Source organism: Macrobrachium rosenbergii, chromosome 5 (assembly GCF_040412425.1).
Source record: "Macrobrachium rosenbergii isolate ZJJX-2024 chromosome 5, ASM4041242v1, whole genome shotgun sequence".
Taxonomy (NCBI): Eukaryota; Metazoa; Arthropoda; class Malacostraca; order Decapoda; family Palaemonidae; genus Macrobrachium; species Macrobrachium rosenbergii.
Window position 1 is genome coordinate 12,376,912 of NC_089745.1, and position 18,770 is coordinate 12,395,681.

At 36.1% G+C, this 18,770-nt stretch overlaps 1 protein-coding gene across 1 annotated transcript in view; it reads right to left on the reverse strand.

Moving 5' to 3' along the window:
• LOC136838516 (uncharacterized) overlaps positions 1-16,739 on the reverse strand; it is a 30,730-nt gene extending 13,991 nt beyond the window's left edge. Inside the window, exon 1 of the mRNA XM_067103604.1 lies at positions 16,511-16,739. Coding sequence (XP_066959705.1) covers positions 16,511-16,727 — 217 coding nt within the window. The 5' untranslated portion in view covers positions 16,728-16,739. The remainder of the gene's footprint in view (positions 1-16,510) is intronic.
• Positions 16,740-18,770: the final 2,031 nt, after the last annotated feature.

Consider the following 18,770-nt stretch of genomic DNA (forward strand, 5'->3'; position numbering starts at 1 on the left):
GTCCACTAAGCTTAAAGGTTAATGTATTGATTAATTTTTTTTTTTTTGTGCTGTAAGGCACATAAGATTTCCCGTTCCGTCGGTCTTACCCTGCAAAATTAAAGAAATACATGATGAATTTCTGCAGTCACCGTTAGTCTTGAGTCTCTCTCTCTCTCTCTCTCTCTCTCTCTCTCTCTCTCAGCGCACAGCGCGCGATGTGTGTGTGTGTGTGTGTGTGTGTGTGTGCGAGCTGGAGGCAGCAGATGAATAAGGGTGCGCAACTTTTTTCCTCGTCCTACAAGATGAAGGAAGGTACTTGGGTCACTTCTTGCAAATATCTCCTTCGTATGTAAATATTTGATGCCTTAAAGGAGAGAGGAGCGCAACGTTCATGGTTTTCTCAATAAAAAATAAGAGGACAAAACTGCAAAAAGTGTACTCTGCGTAAAAATGACTAAAGCTCATCGCCACTTAATGATTGGGATGAAATCATGCATTGTAATGAATTAAGTGTTATAATAGTTCCGAGATAAAATTGATTATGATAAGGGGATTTATGAATAACTCAGTTGAATGATACAATGTATTATTATTTATTATGATCAAATTATACAACATATTATTAATATAAAGTAAAAGATCAGTTTGAAGGTGATAGCAGTAAGATCGTGTTCAGTAAGGTCGACAGAAGAACGCGTTCTGGCGATATAGAGACAAGGCAGGCAAGCAGATTAATCAAATTGCTGGAAATAAGAAAATGCATAAATGCTTTAGGAAGTGCACATGTGAAGGTATCAGACGGAAAAATATGCCTGCGGATAAATATTTCAGGGGGAAGCAAAGGTTCATAAATAAGATTGTTTCCCTCCCACGCTGAAAAAGACTTCATCAGGAACAGAAGTGGTTAAAGGCGAGGGAGTCTTCGAGACGGATGGGCGTGAGGCTGGATTTCTAGCACAATAGCACAAAGGTAGATGTGCTTGATTGATCGGGTTGCTACCCGTAATCCGTGTACGGTGCTGTTGCTTCAGGGTCTGCGGTAGTTGACGTGAGTTTGGCTAAGAAAAAATACAGTTAATACACATACACACACATATATAATATAGATATATGTATGTGTATACGTGTGTGTAGGCGTCTGTATATATGTATATATATAAAAAGTTAAGTATACCTTAGTTTTACCAGACCACTGAGCTGATTAACAGCTCTCCTAGGGCTGGCCCGAAGGATTAGACTTATTTTACGTGGCTAAGAACCAATTGGTTACTTAGCAACGGGATCTACAGCTTATTGTGAATCCGAACCACATTATAGCGAGAAATGAATTTCTATCACCAGAAATAAATTCCTCTAATTCTTCATCAGCCGGCCGGGGATTCGAACTCCGGCCCAGCGAGTTCCAGTTCGCAGCTCTACCGACTCACCCAACGAAGAGATTATGTATATATATATATAATATATATATATGTATATATATATTTATATGTATATATACACACATACATACATACATACTTAGAGAACCTAGTCTACAATAGAATGACCTTCAGAGAAAAAAAGGCATTTAAATGTACAGTGTACAAATGAGTTTTGAGTGTCACTCAGAATATGCATCATGCCAAGCCGTGGTAATGAGGAACAATCCAGTCTTCTTACCAGAGAAAATGAATACGTGAGCAATTTCGTCTGTCAGTTGACGTTTTGTAAGAATCTGCGAATCTCATAATTCTAGCTGTGTTAATCACATTGCCACATATTTACGGAAGTATCAGCAAATACTTCAGAAACGAATGTGCCACCTTCCAACACTTGACAGGTTTCATTACTGAAGGCCTGAAATGGACATCTGTAAGGGATTGAAACTGCGTGCAGAAAGGCGAAATTTAACCGCCTTATTTAGTCGATGTTATGTTGTACTACGAAAACCACCAATTATCGGTAAGATACTCTCTAAATAGAAGCTACCGTCTGTATTTTTAGCAGTAAGAAAGTAACAAGAAATATCCCACTATACCTCTGGTCAAGTCTAGAGAGAGAGAGAGAGAGAGAGAGAGAGAGAGAGAGAGAGAGAAGAGTCTAGTACCACAGTTAACTTAGCGGGCTTATCAGCCAGTCAGTGATTGTGATGTAGATTAAATGACTATCCCATTCCTCACCACTGAAGTTATGTACAATTCGGAAATATGCCACAAAGGAAATTGAAGAGACCAAGGAAGTTATAGACTGACGGATGGTGGGAAGTGTCAGAAATAAAGGACCTTAATAACCCTAGTAACGTGCGTGTGTGTGTGTGTGTTTAAAACAGAAATTAGTGGTTCAGTATTTGTCGAGGTCGTCAATATGTTGCTGATGAGTGTCTGCGGATCTGTATGAAACAACTGCGATGAAGTGAATGTTTATCCTTGTAATGATGTGTGTGTACTTTTTTATTTTATTATTTACTGAAGAAAAATTCACATTTGGCTCAGTAAACTGACTGAAAATATGGAAGCACGGGAAATTCATGTTAAATGCTGTAAAAAAATTAGAGGTAAATAAAATCAGCCACGAAGCTTTTATCTGTATGTAAATGGAAAACTAAATATTTCCCTTAGCAAAATGAAAGTGTGGGAAATTTAGTTGGTCGGGCAATATTTGAAAGGTGTGCTCACATTACCGAGAATTAGAGCAAATTATGCTATTTTTAATTATAGAAATAATGCATGTGTTATCCATTTAAGAGAGAAAAATTGTTTTAATAATTTTCAGTTATTAGTGCCGTCCTCAGTTTACATGTACGGTTTAATGATTAACCAAATGTTTATGATGTATATATATTTTTTAAAAGTTGTTGGTAAGACAGGCTTGATGAAGAATTCCTCCAAAAATGTTCCCCTACATATTACGAACATTTGTGCCTAAAGACACCCATGTTGTTTTAGAAGCACTTTGTTCCAGATTCCCTTTGAATGAAAACTTAGACCTACCTGAGGTAATGTTCCAAGTTAAGAACCCATTAGCTCCCAGACACTACAGGATGACATAATACCGCAGCCAATACAAAACGGAGGAAGTCTGGAGGATGTGGGATTGTGGTGGGTGGGATGGGAAGGGGAAGGAGAAGGGGCAAGGGGATTGTTTTGTGGATATGAGCAGGGGTTACTTGTACACGAACCTGTCGTGAAGAGGGAGAAAGGTGGGAAAAGCAGGGGGGGGGGGAGGAAGGAAGGGGGTGGTTTGTGCCGCCACAGGCTCCTGCCAGAGTCGGGCGGGGGAGGGGATTTGGGGAATAAGGGTGGAAGATTAAGGGGACCTATAGCTAAAGGTGACCTACCTATACTATTACGACGGTATCCGCTTCACTCACCGAAGGTGGTAGACGGTTATATAGAGACCGCGGTGCAATCTGTTAAAGGTGTCGGGAGATGACTAAAAGGGCGGTGATGACTTGGAAAAGCCTGGTGCGAGAATCCCGTATTTTGTTTCGTTTTGTTTTTGTTTCCTTTTATCTCGTTTGCTTTAGTCCTGTTTTTATTTATTTTTTTTTTCGTTTTGTTTCGTGAAATGTGTTAAGTCTAGGTAAATCTTTTCTGATATTACTTATTTTTTGTATCCTATGGTTTTGTCTTGTCGAGACACTTTCATGGAATGTTATATACTTGTATTGTTCACTTACTTCTCATATGTCTTTCTGTTTCTATTAACCTGAAAACAGATGCATACATTTGCTACTGTCATATTAAGCTAATGAAGAAAGGGTAATGAAAGTTAAATACAGTATAAACACAGCTCCCCTCTTTCCCACCATACAAGTGATATGATACTTATTTGCTTAGCTTGAAGAGCTAGTCCCTTTTGTGGATCCTAACAACAGGAAATTTTACAGTATATTCCATTTAAATAAACATTACATAACAGCAAGAAATGAAGAACAATTTTGCAATCTTTTTATAACAAGTTAAAATTAGACGAAAATCGACCACACCCCCCGAAAGAGAAAGAAATTTTTAAAAGGAAAATGCGCAGTCGTTCGTCCTTCATTTTTATTTTCCGTCGAGACGCCTACAAAAGTCCCGGAATTGATTTATAGAAATGAAAAAAAAAAAAAAATGTAGGCCAAAAATAAATGCATTTAAGTCCCCGTCACACCCTGCACGTCTTTTATGTCGCTTTATTTTGTCCGCTAATCTCCCTGGGTTCTTTTTCACTCCCTCGTTTTTTCTTTTCGTTTTCTTTTTAAATTTTCTTTTTCAGTTCAGGGTTCCTATTGTGCGTTAATCGGATGCCAGAATTTAATGCTGAATTTGCTCGATTAATTTCTCTTTTCATGAAGTGGATTGCACCGCTTTTATACATTCTCTCTCTCTCTCTCTCTCTCTCTCTCTCTCTCTCTTTCATATATATATACAGTATATATTATATATAAATAAATATATTAATTATATACATATATATATCTATATATATATATATATATATATATATATATATATATATATATATATATATATATATATATATATATATGGATATGTAGCCTTATGTGTGTGTGAATCTTGCATGAGGACGGAGCGTTAAAGGCCCTTTGCGTTAAAAACCATGATGCTTCTGTTCTCCTAAGGAGTTTCCTATGTTCCAAGTGGTTAGTCGACTGTAGGGGCTGGCGATGTAGGTGAGGTGCCAGCCACCTCACACCAAACACTTGTTTAGAATCGCAAAGGCTACAGATTCCAGAGCCATTACGCTTGGGGGAAAATTGTCATGTAGGCTTGTCAGTATCAGCTTGAGATCGATCCCGGCGGGGAGAAGTAAGTAGGCCCAAGTTCTGATATAACCATTGCTCCTCCGTTAACAAAAGCTGTAAATTTTGTATTTTGGAAGTGAATTAGCTATGCAGGGTCGCAACCAGAAGGAAGAAGGAAATTGACGGTTTATATGTATATGCATAAATACATATACATATATATGTATATGTAAATATATTTAGTTAGAGTGTCTGTAGTGGCCAGTCTTTACTGACATACATATTCTAACGGCTTGAGACACTTATAATCCTTGCCTGCACGCGGAAAAAAAAAAAAAAATGCCTGGTGAACCCAAGAAGGTGGAAATTCCCCTCCCCCACCCCTCAGCCCCCAGTGCAGGATTTACCTCTTCCATTCGAGGCCAAAAGCAATCACTTTATTGCTCTTGTAGTTTACCGGGAACTGAAACAATAGAGGCCTCGTTCTGCATGGGTAGTTAGCAGATGGTCGAGGGGAGGCTCGCATTCCCGTGCCCCATATGTAATTGTTTCCACGAATATGTTTTACTAGAATAATTTCTTATATGTAGGTGTATTTAACGCGAATATGTGTAATTCAGATGTTAGAAAGGTATATGGGCTTACGATGTATGGGGAAGTTCCTCGTTGGACGAGTCGGTAGAGTTCTCGGATAGCACTCTGCTAGGATCGAGTTCGAGTCTCCGGCCGGCTAATGAAGAATTAGAGGAATTTATTTCTGGTGATAGAAATTCATTTCTCGGTGTAATGTGGTTCGGATTCCACAATGAGCTGTAGGTCCCGTTGCTAGGTAACCAACTGGTTCTTAGCCACGTAAAATAAGTCTAATCCTTCGGGCCAGCCCTAGGAGAGCTGTTAATCAGCTCAGTGGTCTGGTTAAACTAAGGTATACTTAACTTATGATGTATGGTCGTAAGAAGAGAAAGGTAGCCTGACATCGGAAGAGTACAAAAAAAAAAAAAAAAAAAAACAGGTGAGGGCGCCTTGTATAATTATAAAGTGTCATTGTGCTGCTGAGGAGACTGGAGTTTGTTTTTATGAAGTGAAGGGTTTTTCACGTATCTCAGCATTCATACAGGGTTTAAAACATACATGTGACAGTGATATAACTCATGTCACACTCTAATGATTATTTAGGGAAATGCCACGATCTCAAGAATATATAAATCTCAAGGATATATAAATTCAGTTAAGTATCAGTGTACGCAGCTGTTAAGGGAAAGACAAACGTGCTAATACTTGGGAATTACATTGGAACTGACTTTTCATTTCTATCTCTTTTTCTATCTTAATCAATGTGATTTGAGAATATCGGGTGTTCAGACTTGTGATCAAATTAAATCATTCTTGATGATAATTACGAAGATTCATCCAGCTTGATTATTCCAGCATATCATCCGTTTTTAAGCAGTTCCAAGTACGTTTTGTGATGTTGGGACTTCAGATCGATGCATGGATATGCCACTCTCTCTCTCTCTCTCAAAAGCAACGGCAAATATCTCTTGCCTTAATTTAGATTAATTTTAATATATATAGATATGCCACATGTATTTCGATATAATTTAGAATCTAGAAGTATCTTCATACGTAGATACACTCTTGCACATTAACGAATCCCATCCGTGGTATTTGGTTTATATAGGATTATAGACCGTCGCTAGTCTCTCCCTATTTCTGATTCATCACTAATGAGAGATGGGCTTTGCTCCTCCTGAGCCTGATCAGAAATATATGAGTTGCAAAGAGAGTGGGGAGATCAAAGTGTAATACCTGGAGAAAGAGAGAGTATAGCTGTAATGATAATAAGCAGGGAAGAGTTGAGAATTTCTTAATCAATAAGCAATTCGGATTACCCACACAGGTATGTGCAGGGTCCTAATTTTGCAACCTTAAAATATTTGAATAATGATTGAACATGGAAATCTCCCACCACTGGTGGGCCATAACACAAACTGAGTTATATACAGAATGATAATGAAAACGTTCTACTCAGCAGCCTTTGTTCGTCTGGATTGCGTTATTTGTCAGTTTAGGGGTTAAAGGCATGCCGCGACATAGGTGGTGCTGTGGAATTTTCTTAAACCACCACGGGTTTTGTGTGCAATTACAAAGCTTCTTTTTCGAAATGGTCAAAGTTCATCATAATGAAAGTCCTGAGAAAAATAAGAACAATACGAGCACTAACAAGGTATATTTTAACTTCCCCCGAGCACCAAGGCAGACCTTCAGTTATAACTCTTTATACTCTTCCAAGCCTCAATTTTGATTCAAGATTTAAATTTGCATAAATTTGAACTTTTAATTGGCTCTTGTCATTATGTAATTAGTGTTCCTCCATCACGTAATGCATCCTTTACATAAGGACAATGGGACATTACCAACCTCCATTCTTCCCTTCTCTTCTCTATTTCATTTTTTCCCTTTGCGGGCATTCCCAGAGTAGGGCAATGACAATCTATCATTTAGACTGTTAATGCTCAAATAAATTATTTTTTCCACCGGTCAGGGTTTCTCCCATTAAAGGTGGTGGCTCGAGAAGGCGTTTGCCTTTCCTCTGTTCTCCTTTTTCCTTTTCTTTCTTTCGTATCGCACGGGGTTGACCCAATGCCACTCGAACCATACTTGTAGGGTCTTTGGCAAAGTCCAGCCACGTTTAGGATTTCATAAGGAACTGGGCATGAACCCTATGCTCCTCCCTGCTATTGTATTTATAATCCTAAAGGGAAACTTCCTAAATCTTGATAGTGGAGATCTCGTTGAATTATCATGTAGTCTTTATATAAAGTAAAAGGCAGTGAAGTAGGTATTTGGCGTTAAACAATTGTAGTAACCTTATCTCAAAATACCCGGTGGGAAAAAGAAGCCTGTCACATTTTGCATCCACCATCTTTTAAGGAATAAAAGATTTATTTATGAAAGGGTACACACATATATATGTATACATATATATATATATATATATATATATATATATATATATATATACATATATATATATATATATATATATATATATATATATATATATATATATATATATATATATATATATATATATATATATATATATATATATATATATATATATATATATACTGTATATGTGTGTGTGTGTGTGTGCGCGTGTGCGTGTGTATGTGAGTGTGTTTGTGGATAAAGCCAGAAAAAGGATAAAATTGAAAAACTGATCAGCTTTAAAAACTCTTTTTATGCTTCGTCACTCACAATGAAACAGACGCATCGGATCTCTACCAGATATGCGCTTCCTTTTATATACATTATATATATATATATATATATATATATATATATATATATATATATATATATATATATATATATATATATATATATATATATATATATATATATATATATATATATATATAAAAGATGAGTTAATGACCTAACCACGGTTCGAACCTATTGTTCTTCGGGTTGAAGATTGTGTAGGCAGCCATGTTTTGTACTTAAGCTTACTCTCGTGCCATTTCCCCCTCTACCTAAATGTCTTGACGTCCAGCGATAAAGGATAATATAAGATATTCGTGCGAAAAATTACATTTAGCTATCTCTCTATCTATTTATCTATTGTCTATCTATTTATCTATATATATATATATATATATATATATATATATATATATATATATATATATATACATATACACACACATGTACATTATATATATATATTTTTTTAAAGAGGGGAATCTACTGGTCACTTTTCATCAAATATATCTGTAATGTAACAGCCACAAAACCTTCTAGCTCCTGCATCGCCTCATATTCTTGGATACGCCCATCACTCTGACCCATGAACCTAAATAAAGAAACTGGCTTCTATATTAAGATTCGAACCCAGGCATGAAATGTCAAGGTGAGTTTGCCTTTAACCACTCTGCACGGAATATGTCAAAGCCACTAAAAGATTGCCCAGAACAAGAATAGATCCTTGTTTTTGGAATACAAGAACACAAAAAGAAATTTAAACTTCCTTTTCTTATGATGATTTCAGTAATGTTTCCTGGACACCGGTGACTACTTTGTCTCCGTTCTGGAACCAATACCAAGTAACTAGCTTGAGTAACATTCTGGAACCATTGTCCAATAACTAGTTTGTCCCCTTACTCAACAATCAAACCTCCTACACTATTTTATTTATAGTCTAAGTCAATGCTAACCCTCATTAAAAAAAAAAAAATGTCGCTGCTTTTAGGTCTGGCAAAGTTAGATAGCGGCCATTCTTCTTCAAGATATTTAATTTTCTTTTCATATTTTCTTGTTTTCACGATCCCAGATATTTTATCGAGTCACTCTCAGTTTGTTTTCTAACTTTTACTCTCACTGATGAGGAAACTTATCGAAAATTCGGTTAATAACCCTGCACCTGCATAATGTTTCGCTTGCTCTGCTCATTAGTTATCCCATATATATATATATATATATATATATATATATATATATATATATATATATATATATATATATATATATATATATATATATATATATATATCCGCATACACACACACATATATATATATATACATATAAATATATACATAATAAATACAACTGGTTAATGACCGAGCGGATAACTATATCTCATATCAAACGTCCTTGTTATTTGGTTCCCAAGCGAACAAGTCTTCAGATGTTTAATGAGATGAAAGGCCTGGGCCGTTTCGTTAATCAACCAAATCATAACAGTGGAGTTTATGATCTCAATGGACAATTAGAGTAAAATCTTATCCGAAATTAAATTGTCTCTTCATGGACCCTAAAGTTCCTCGCACAGTGGGGCCATTAATCTCGTGCTGTATTTAAGAGGCCATTATGGGCCTAATGCCACTATTTTCAAACTATATCACAATAGCTCCCGTCTGCTCCTGACGCGGGGAACGGGCAGACGAGAGAGCTCCGTGATTTGCTGTAACTTGAACACATGGCTGCCTGAAACAAATAATTCCCGGAAGATGAACCTCCCCGCCAGATGTCATTAGTGTTTAGGCGCAGTTCGTTACGGCAGGCTGTAACCATTCATATAATTAGAATATTAAATGAATCCTTAAGATGATTAATATTCCTCTCGCTGTTCATACTGCCTCAGCTATAAGATTGGCCGTAGGGAAAATAGTGTGTGCGAACGATAACGAAGGAAGAATGGAGGACGAGAATATGGAGGAGAAGTTTCTAGCTTAATCGGATGTTTATGCAGCTGGTAATAGGTGTGTAGACCCGCACATGAAACTATCGGTTTGTTTATACAGTATGTTATATACGCTATATATATATTATATGTATATTATGTATATATGTATTATATATATACATGCATATATATATATGCATATATACATGCATATGTACAGCATATGTATTTTATATATATATATATATATATATATATATATATATATATATATATATATATATATATATATATATATATATATATATAAACCAGTATATTTCATGAGCCTTTTCCAAAACTTATACTTGTGATAAAAGTGAAGTATTATATTACATGCGATTTACCTCTTCCCCCTTTTCTGGGAAACGTAATTAGGGTCTAGAATTGATTGTTAATGTAATGACACTCATTTGTTACCTTTCTGTGACATTTTCACAGACATCTCACTTCTCCACTTAGGTCCGGAGCGGTACATGAATGTGTGAACACTACCGCCATGGTTTTAGGAACCACATCCCAAAGGTCAGTGGTTAAAGCACAAGTATAACACCTTCTGCAATCACTATTTTAAGAGGAGAACTTGGTAAATCATGAATTAGTGTCATGGCCGCCATATCATTAAGTTGTTAAGCAAGCAAAGACTTCTTTGTCGAGATTGCAGAAATGAATCGGACGTGTTCATTTGTGTTAATTAAGCTTTATTCCGCTTGTATGTTTGCTTTAGAAGTAATTCAGTACAGGTCATGAGAAATTGCACCTTTTCTTTGCATATGTCTTATCTGTTTAGTGTACTCGTTCCTGTTAGCAAATGTTCACTGTCGAACTGTAATAAATACAGTTCGACAGTGAACACAATACAAATTCCGAAAGTTCCACCAATACGATAATAATTTGGTAAAATCACCAGCCTCGTATCAGAATATAACACAGAATGAAGAGAAGGGTTGTTTTGGAACCGTGTGTGAATTATATTCAAACCCAGTTTACCTGTCCCGTAAAAATGAGTTATACGGAGTTATATGTTGCTCAGAGCCATTTCTTGGTTGAGATCGTAATAGTAAGGGTTCATTACTCTCTGAGTCTGTGTTACAAACACGCATACATTAACCAATATGTGGATTCAAATTTCATTTTGTATAAAAGGTTCCTTGGACTTGTACTTCTGTGTAATGAATAAACAACTTATATTTTCCCACCTTTCTCTCTCATGTAGTTTGTATAATATAAAGTTATTTGTGGCTGCCTTCTTTGTTAGTCAATATTTTATTTATTTACTTCGTTGTTTATAAAGAAGGCTAAAACAGCCTCGGGAAACTGTCCTAAATATCTTCACAGTTTGGAGGTAAGTCTCGGTTTTAGAACTCTTCACCCACGGTAATGAATTATATTAAATGTCGAATGACGGGATGGAATATAATTACACAAGAGGACTGACCTCCTCGTGAGTAGTTATGATCTTATTTTTGCCGAATATCAATTTTTCCTCTTTAATTTCCAATCGTTATTCCACCAACCCAAATCAGATGAGCTGATTGGCAGCTGATGTTCATAATTCAGTTTTTGTCGCTTTCGTCAGATAATTGATTGATTAATTAGACATTTTACGGCAACGTAATTTTACGAAATGACTGCAGAGATTCTATTTTTTTAGTCGCTACCTCGAATTTGCATCATTATTGGATTTTAATTGGGTCACTCTATTTTTTTCCTCGTCTCAATCTCCTTACAATTAGTGTGTCCCAGAGGATTCTGCCCAGTTCAGTGTGGAAAGCCGCTTTCGCTTCAAACCGGATTGCTTTATTATTGCTCCGTATTAATTTAGTTGTTATTATTATTATAATCCATTGCTACTATTTTTTTTACCATGACCACATCAGTATAGAATTTTTTACGAGGGAGGATTACTCCATTATTATTATTATTATTATTATTATTATTATTATTATTATTATTATTATTATTATTTCCTCATATCACTGTCTGTCTATTATTTATGAAGGCTTAAGAGATATTTTTTTCAAGCTTTTGTTCCAGCTTGCAACTTTAATTGAGCAATTAGTCGGACCCTATGGCGTGTTTTTGGGATTTCATCGACGAACTCACGTGAACAGAACGGTGCAATTCATCTAACAATATATATATATATATATATATATATATATATCTGAAAGGTAATCAGTATTTTGAGAATAATAATAATAATAACAATAATAATAATAATAATAATAATAATAATAATAATACATAAAACTGCAAACTGCTAACAGCAGCCGGAAATGGTTGTGATAAAAAGTAATTCAGTCTATTTTGGAAAAAAATATACCTTGTTTGTTTTTTAAAGACATTTACTACGTGAATGATGCAGATTTATTAAGAGTGCAGCTGGATATATACTGTATATATATTTTTTTTTCGATGAGTCTCTTATTCAGATAATTCGTGACTCCTAGATATTCTGAGATCTTCAGAGTAGCAAATCGTACTGTAAATATTCAGAGAGAGAGAGAGAGAGAGAGAGAGAGAGAGAGAGAGAGAGAGAGAGAGAGAGAGAGAGAGAGAGAGAGCTCCACCTCTGTGGTGGTAGAATTGCCTAATCCCGTGCTCCACTTTAATTATATATACAGTATCTATGGATGGATGCTGTGACAAGCGTATTCAAAACTTGTGAAGAATCGAGAAGTTAAAGGTTATTGTGGCTGTTACATGTATATATCTACCTGGTAAAAGTTACATATATATATATATATATATATATATACATATACATATATATATATATGTATAATATATATAACGTATTATATATATATATATATATATATACATATATATATATATATATATATATATATATATATATATATATATATATATATGTATATATCCGTGTATCAGTTTTTCCTCTGTAGTTTGACGGAACACGGATCCCCTGCGTTGGGGTCTTTTACCCTTCTTTATCCCCTTTCTCTGCTTCCTGTCTGCGACCAATAACCGCTCATTAGCTAGGTGGTGAATAATTCACTGCTTAGGTCGCTTCCTCTAACAGGAGGTGGAGTCAAAGAAAAAGTCTATGATCAGTGCCACATAAATACTTCACCTGCTGAATCGAGGATGAATTTAAGGGCAGAGAACTTCTATCACACCTATATACAAAGTTCATAAGCAGCGTTTCTAACCCCCCCCCCGTGTACAGTCTGCAACATTCATCCAAATCTTTCACTCGTTTTCGTGTTCTCTTGATTTTAAGGCTCTTTCTTTCCAATACTAATATCACTTTCGTATATCCCCCTCCCCTCCTTTCTAACACTTCCCAATTATACTAATTTCTCCAACAATATCCACCATTCTCCCCACGTGACCGAATCATCTCAGAACATTCTGTTCAGTTGTCTTTTTATCTATGGCCTTTTTGTACAAATTCTCCCTTCTCGCATCCATCCATCTTCTGTTGTATTTACCACTGATACAGTGGTGGGGAATAGAAGGCAGGGTCTGAAAGCATTGTCAACATTGTCTATTATATATATATATATATATATATATATATATATATATATATATGTATATGTATATATATATATATATATATATATATATATATATATATATATATATATATATATATATAATTTTATAAATATTCTCTGTTTGACCTCTCTTCCTTGCTTCTTAATTGAATCATAAAAAATTACTTTAGTTAAAATAAGAGGGCAGACAATGTAGGCTATTAGCATGCGAAGAAGCGAGCGGGAATCAGTGTTTTCAAATTAAATTCGCCAACGGGCGAGACTTTTAGCTTAGGGGGTCATAGAGGGATAAAGCTTTGCTATGCTAGACCTTAGTTTTTCTGTTCTTAAAGCCCAATTTCCTCTATTCTGTGTACTGGCGAGACATGTCGTTTCAGGTCAAGTCCTGTAGGAGGAGTTTTGAAACCAACAACGAGAAACCGCCCGGTGTCAGGACTCTCCACGCAGATGCCACGGGACACGGACGTGCCCTTGTTCTCCTCAAAGCACTCCTCTGTTTTCCCGCCTTTGTTCAAAACGAGGAGAAAATTGTTATTCCAACGGACCAAGGAGTCTTATGCAACTGATCACTGCATTAGCTAACCCAGCGATAAGTCTGAGATGACAGTTACTCCCGGTTCTCTTTCCATTCAACTGAAACTCTAATTTTTCCCTTGTTCAAATTTTCCTCCCTTAAACAGTCACTGACTAAGAAATCCTAGTAAAACATATCCCATTTATAAAGTCATCTATCAAGTACAATTATTGTAAAGTATATGCGTTAAAAGTAGAATTCTTAACTTAAGAAATCATCCCCTTGTGATAAAGTAATGACAAGTGAGAGTTTCTGTAATGCAAGATTGTTATCTGGATACGTCTTTTTTCCAGAATTGTGTACCCCTTGGGCCTGAACAAAAATCCACTTTCTTTGAGAAGAATCTGCATCATCATTATCAAGAAGCCTTAGTGCGTCCTTGAAGTAATTGTCTGATATTATATGCGTCTGAGAGGCACATAAATCAGTTGTGTTCATTCTACGTAGCATTGAGGTTTGTCCTAAATAGGGCTAATATGCTGAGCTGCTGTTAGTGCCTGTAAATAATCCATTGAATTTTATTTTACTTTTTTTGTTGAAACTAGTGTTCCAGTAAGTTTGCTGAATTCATTCTTGTGGTTATGAATAAACCTGTATTCGTTGTTAACTAGTGTTAACTGGTGACCTAATCTACTCAATATCTGTCCTTTAGAGTTAATTTTAGCCGTAATTGACAGAATTACGTGGGTCTTAGGTAAAGGAAGGTGATATAAATCCAGTGAACTAATTATTAAACTCATTAGCCGAATGACCCACGTGACAATATGTATATATAGCGTATTATATTTATGAATATATGTGTGTGTGTGTTTGTGTAGGTTTCGTATGTGTGTGCGCGTAGTTCATACTTACTTGCTTATGTAAGTGAAAGCACCATATTTCTTTGCTGTGAAATAAGTCCTTGCGATATTAAAAAACCCCTAACAAACATAAAATCGTGCAAGCGTTTGAAGTTTCCATAGAGAGAGAGAGAGAGAGAGAGAGAGAGAGAGAGAGAGAGAGAGAGAATGGGGAGGAACTAAAGGAGTGAGTAGGTAAGGGCAGGAAGGAATTAAGGGTGGGGAGGGGGAATGGGAAGATGGAGAAAAGGGAGAGGGGGAGGTTGAGGGACGAGAGGTAGGTAGTAATGATGTCTATGAAGTCTTAGAATATTCCAATATTCATGAGTTTTGCTTTACAGCCGATATGAGAAAGATGAGGTGCGAGGCTTCCAGCAATAAAAACTCGAGATAGGTCCCACGTCTGCCTGGAGTTAGGACCCGCCAGGGAGCCGTGAAACCAGTTCCGCGCGCCGGAAGGAATGAAGCGTCGGGTAATGCATGGGCAATATTGCTGCGGTGAGCATTGCCCAATGCCATTTTAAGGGATAACTCTGAGGTTTGATGGAATCTTGAGAAATGAATAAGGATTTACCCAAATTTTGTTGGCGCTGGACGTACGAGAGATGGGAGGGGGAAGGGATTGAATGGGAGGGTATGGGGAAAAAAGGGGAGGGGAAGGAGTTAATGAAATGGGGAGTTAATAGACTTTATAGTATCTACTCTTTTATAGTTGGCCAAGTGCGCAGACGCTGGGTTGGTCCTCAAGAAGAGGCCGAGGCGGGCGTATCCACATATCTTGAGAAAATATTGTTTTAATGACTTTTCCACCTTGAGGAAACTAAGCCTTTTAATAAAAACGCAGTGTAAGAGATTCGGGAAACACAGGAGAAGGCAGGGAATTCCACATTCTGGGAGGAATTTTTCGGTAAGGGCTGATAAAACAGGTTGCGTTGATTGTGGAGTTTAACCTTTGAAAGATGATAATAATAATAGTAATAATAACAATACTAGCGGTTTTCGTACTGAACTCAATGATCGTGAAGGCGTCATGCAAACATGACACTAACGAGAGCATTGATTGAAATAATATTTATAAAACCAGCATACATATATATATATATATATATATATATATATATATATATATATATATATATATATATATATATATATATATATATATATATTATATATATAATTTTTATCTATTTTAGTATTTTGTAGGTTAACTTCTATGTATAGAATTCACTCCAGTGTATATTTTGTAAGTTAAGTTTTTATTATTATTATTATTATTATTGTTTTATTATTATTATTATTATTATTATTATTATTATTATTATTATTATTATATATGTATGTATGTGTGTGTGAGTGTATATATATATATACATATATATATATATATATATATATATATATATATATATATATATATATATATATATATATATATAGTATATATATATATATATATATATATATATATATATATATATATATATACATATACATACATACATACATACATACATACATACATACACATCTATATATATATATATGTGTGTGTGTCTGTTTATTACATATATGTTTTCTAGAGGGAGAGAGAGAAAGATACTAATTATCCTGGGAATAACCTACGTGTGCAGTTTGGCTTCTCGTCGGATTTGTCGCCACAGTCGTCCTTGCCGTTGCATACTCGGTCCTTTGACACGCATCTAAGGTTGTCGCAGGTGAACTCGCTGATGGGACATGGATTATGGGCGCCGACGGCGAGGGCGCCTCCGACGAAGCAGACCACCAAAACCAGCGCCACCGCCCACACCACCACCAGTATCCCGCCCGCCCTTCTCAACATCACACATCGCCACACTCTGTAGAGGGATAAAGAAATTGTAGTCCGTCAGAAACGCTTCTTTAGAGTCTGCAGAAGATGATGATGATGAAGGTGACATAATGAGATTTGCAGAATATAATGATGATGATGATGACGATGGCAATGAAAGTGACAACATTAGGAGATTTGCAGAATATAATGATGATGATGGTGACGATGGTAATGAAAGTGTCAACATTATGAGGTCAGCAGAAGAATATGATGATGATGATAATGAAGGTGACAACATTATGAGATGACAGAAGATAATGATGATGATGTTGGTAATGAAAGTGACAAAATTATGAGATCAGCAGAAGATAATGTTGACGGTGTTGATGAAAGTAACAACAATACGAGGTCTGCAGAAGATGATGGTGATTTTCATGACAATGAAGGTGACGACATTATGAGATTGCAGAAGACGATGATGATGATGATAATGAAGGTGGCGCCATCATGAGATTGCAGAACACAATGATGACGATGGCAATGATGGTGACAACATTGTAAGAGTGGCAATGACGGAACAGCACCACTAATTTTTAATGATAATAAAATGGGAGAAGAATATATCATTATAATGAACTTACTGTACTTAATTCTTGGTAAAGTTTGGCGTTGCTTGTTTTCATTTATTCCACGTCTACTGATAAACATCATCATTCATGGACAGGTGCATTAGGATTTGGATATTCAGAGAACCTAAAGAAAACTCAAGAGATGGTCTTGAGGGAAAAGTCCCCCATATTTTATCAGGGAAGAACGGAAAGAATATTATTTCCTTTGTCAGCATCTTGACCCTTATATTTAACAATGTTTTGTCATTTTGCTTTGTCAACCGAATGCCCGTTCATATTTGTTACATTTATGACTTTAAGTCTTATGACACTGAAGGGGTCCAGCATTAAGTTGCAGAATCGGTGCTTTGCAAGATATCTGAGGAACTGTAGTAGTACAATTAATAATCATATACACGCTAGCAGTTGAAAGCATACGATAAATGTTACAGTCGAGTGTCAGGTATGTTTTCAGAGAAAAACTATTTTCTATTTTGTTTTGGTTTTCATTCCTAAAAGCTCAAGGAAACACTTTCACTTTCTTAGAATATTTTGCCATTTGATTAGGGTGATAGTGAATGATGTAGTTTTTCAGCCTGCAGTTTGTTGAAGAATTTTCAAGAATTTGCTGAGAGAGAGAGAGAGAGAGAGAGAGAGAGAGAGAGAGAGAGAGAGAGAGAGAGAGAGAGAACGTGCTCTGATGAAATCTGACGCCAAACCTGAAGGATCTAAGAGCCGTCTTTGGTATATCTAAAGCTCCGGTGCTTATCTCGAGATGATGTGACTTATCTCGCACGCGCTCCTTTAGAGGGAAGATGAAGGCGAGGAGAATAAGGGTGAATAGAAACTAGGAGAATTAGAAGAGAAAACACGGAGGGTAGAGAGAAAAAGACGCCGGTGTACTTAGAGGAGGATCTTCAAGAGTTTGTGTGCTGGGGGTATATGCCGTTGAAGAGAGTAAGATACACGGGCCAGGAGATAAAGGTTCTGTTATTAAAGAGTTTGTGGGTGAAAGTAATGTAAACAGAATAGTTGTAATGAAAGTGGAAAGATACAAAACAATCAACAATAAAAGAATGGACTAAGATATGGAGAAAAGCTTAAAATGTAATGAAAATGACGGCAGGCTTATTTACTTTCACTGAGAGAGAGAGAGAGAGAGAGAGAGAGAGAGAGAGAGAGAGAGAGAGAGAGAGAGAGAGAGAGAGCTTTTTTGTGTCAACTGGTAAGATCAATGAAACAAGTTGCCATGGATGTTTCGAAATCCGAACCAGTGTCTTCGAGTGAACAGATAAGGGTTTTCAAAATGAAAAACCTCAAAAATACCAATGGGAAAAACCAACAGCCTTGGAAGGAGAGAGACAAGGAAGGGAAGCATGGTAAAAATCAGTGAGAGGATTAACTAGGCAGTGGGCGTGAGGGGTAGCTTAGAAGAAAGAAAGGAAAATATAGTTGAAACGACACA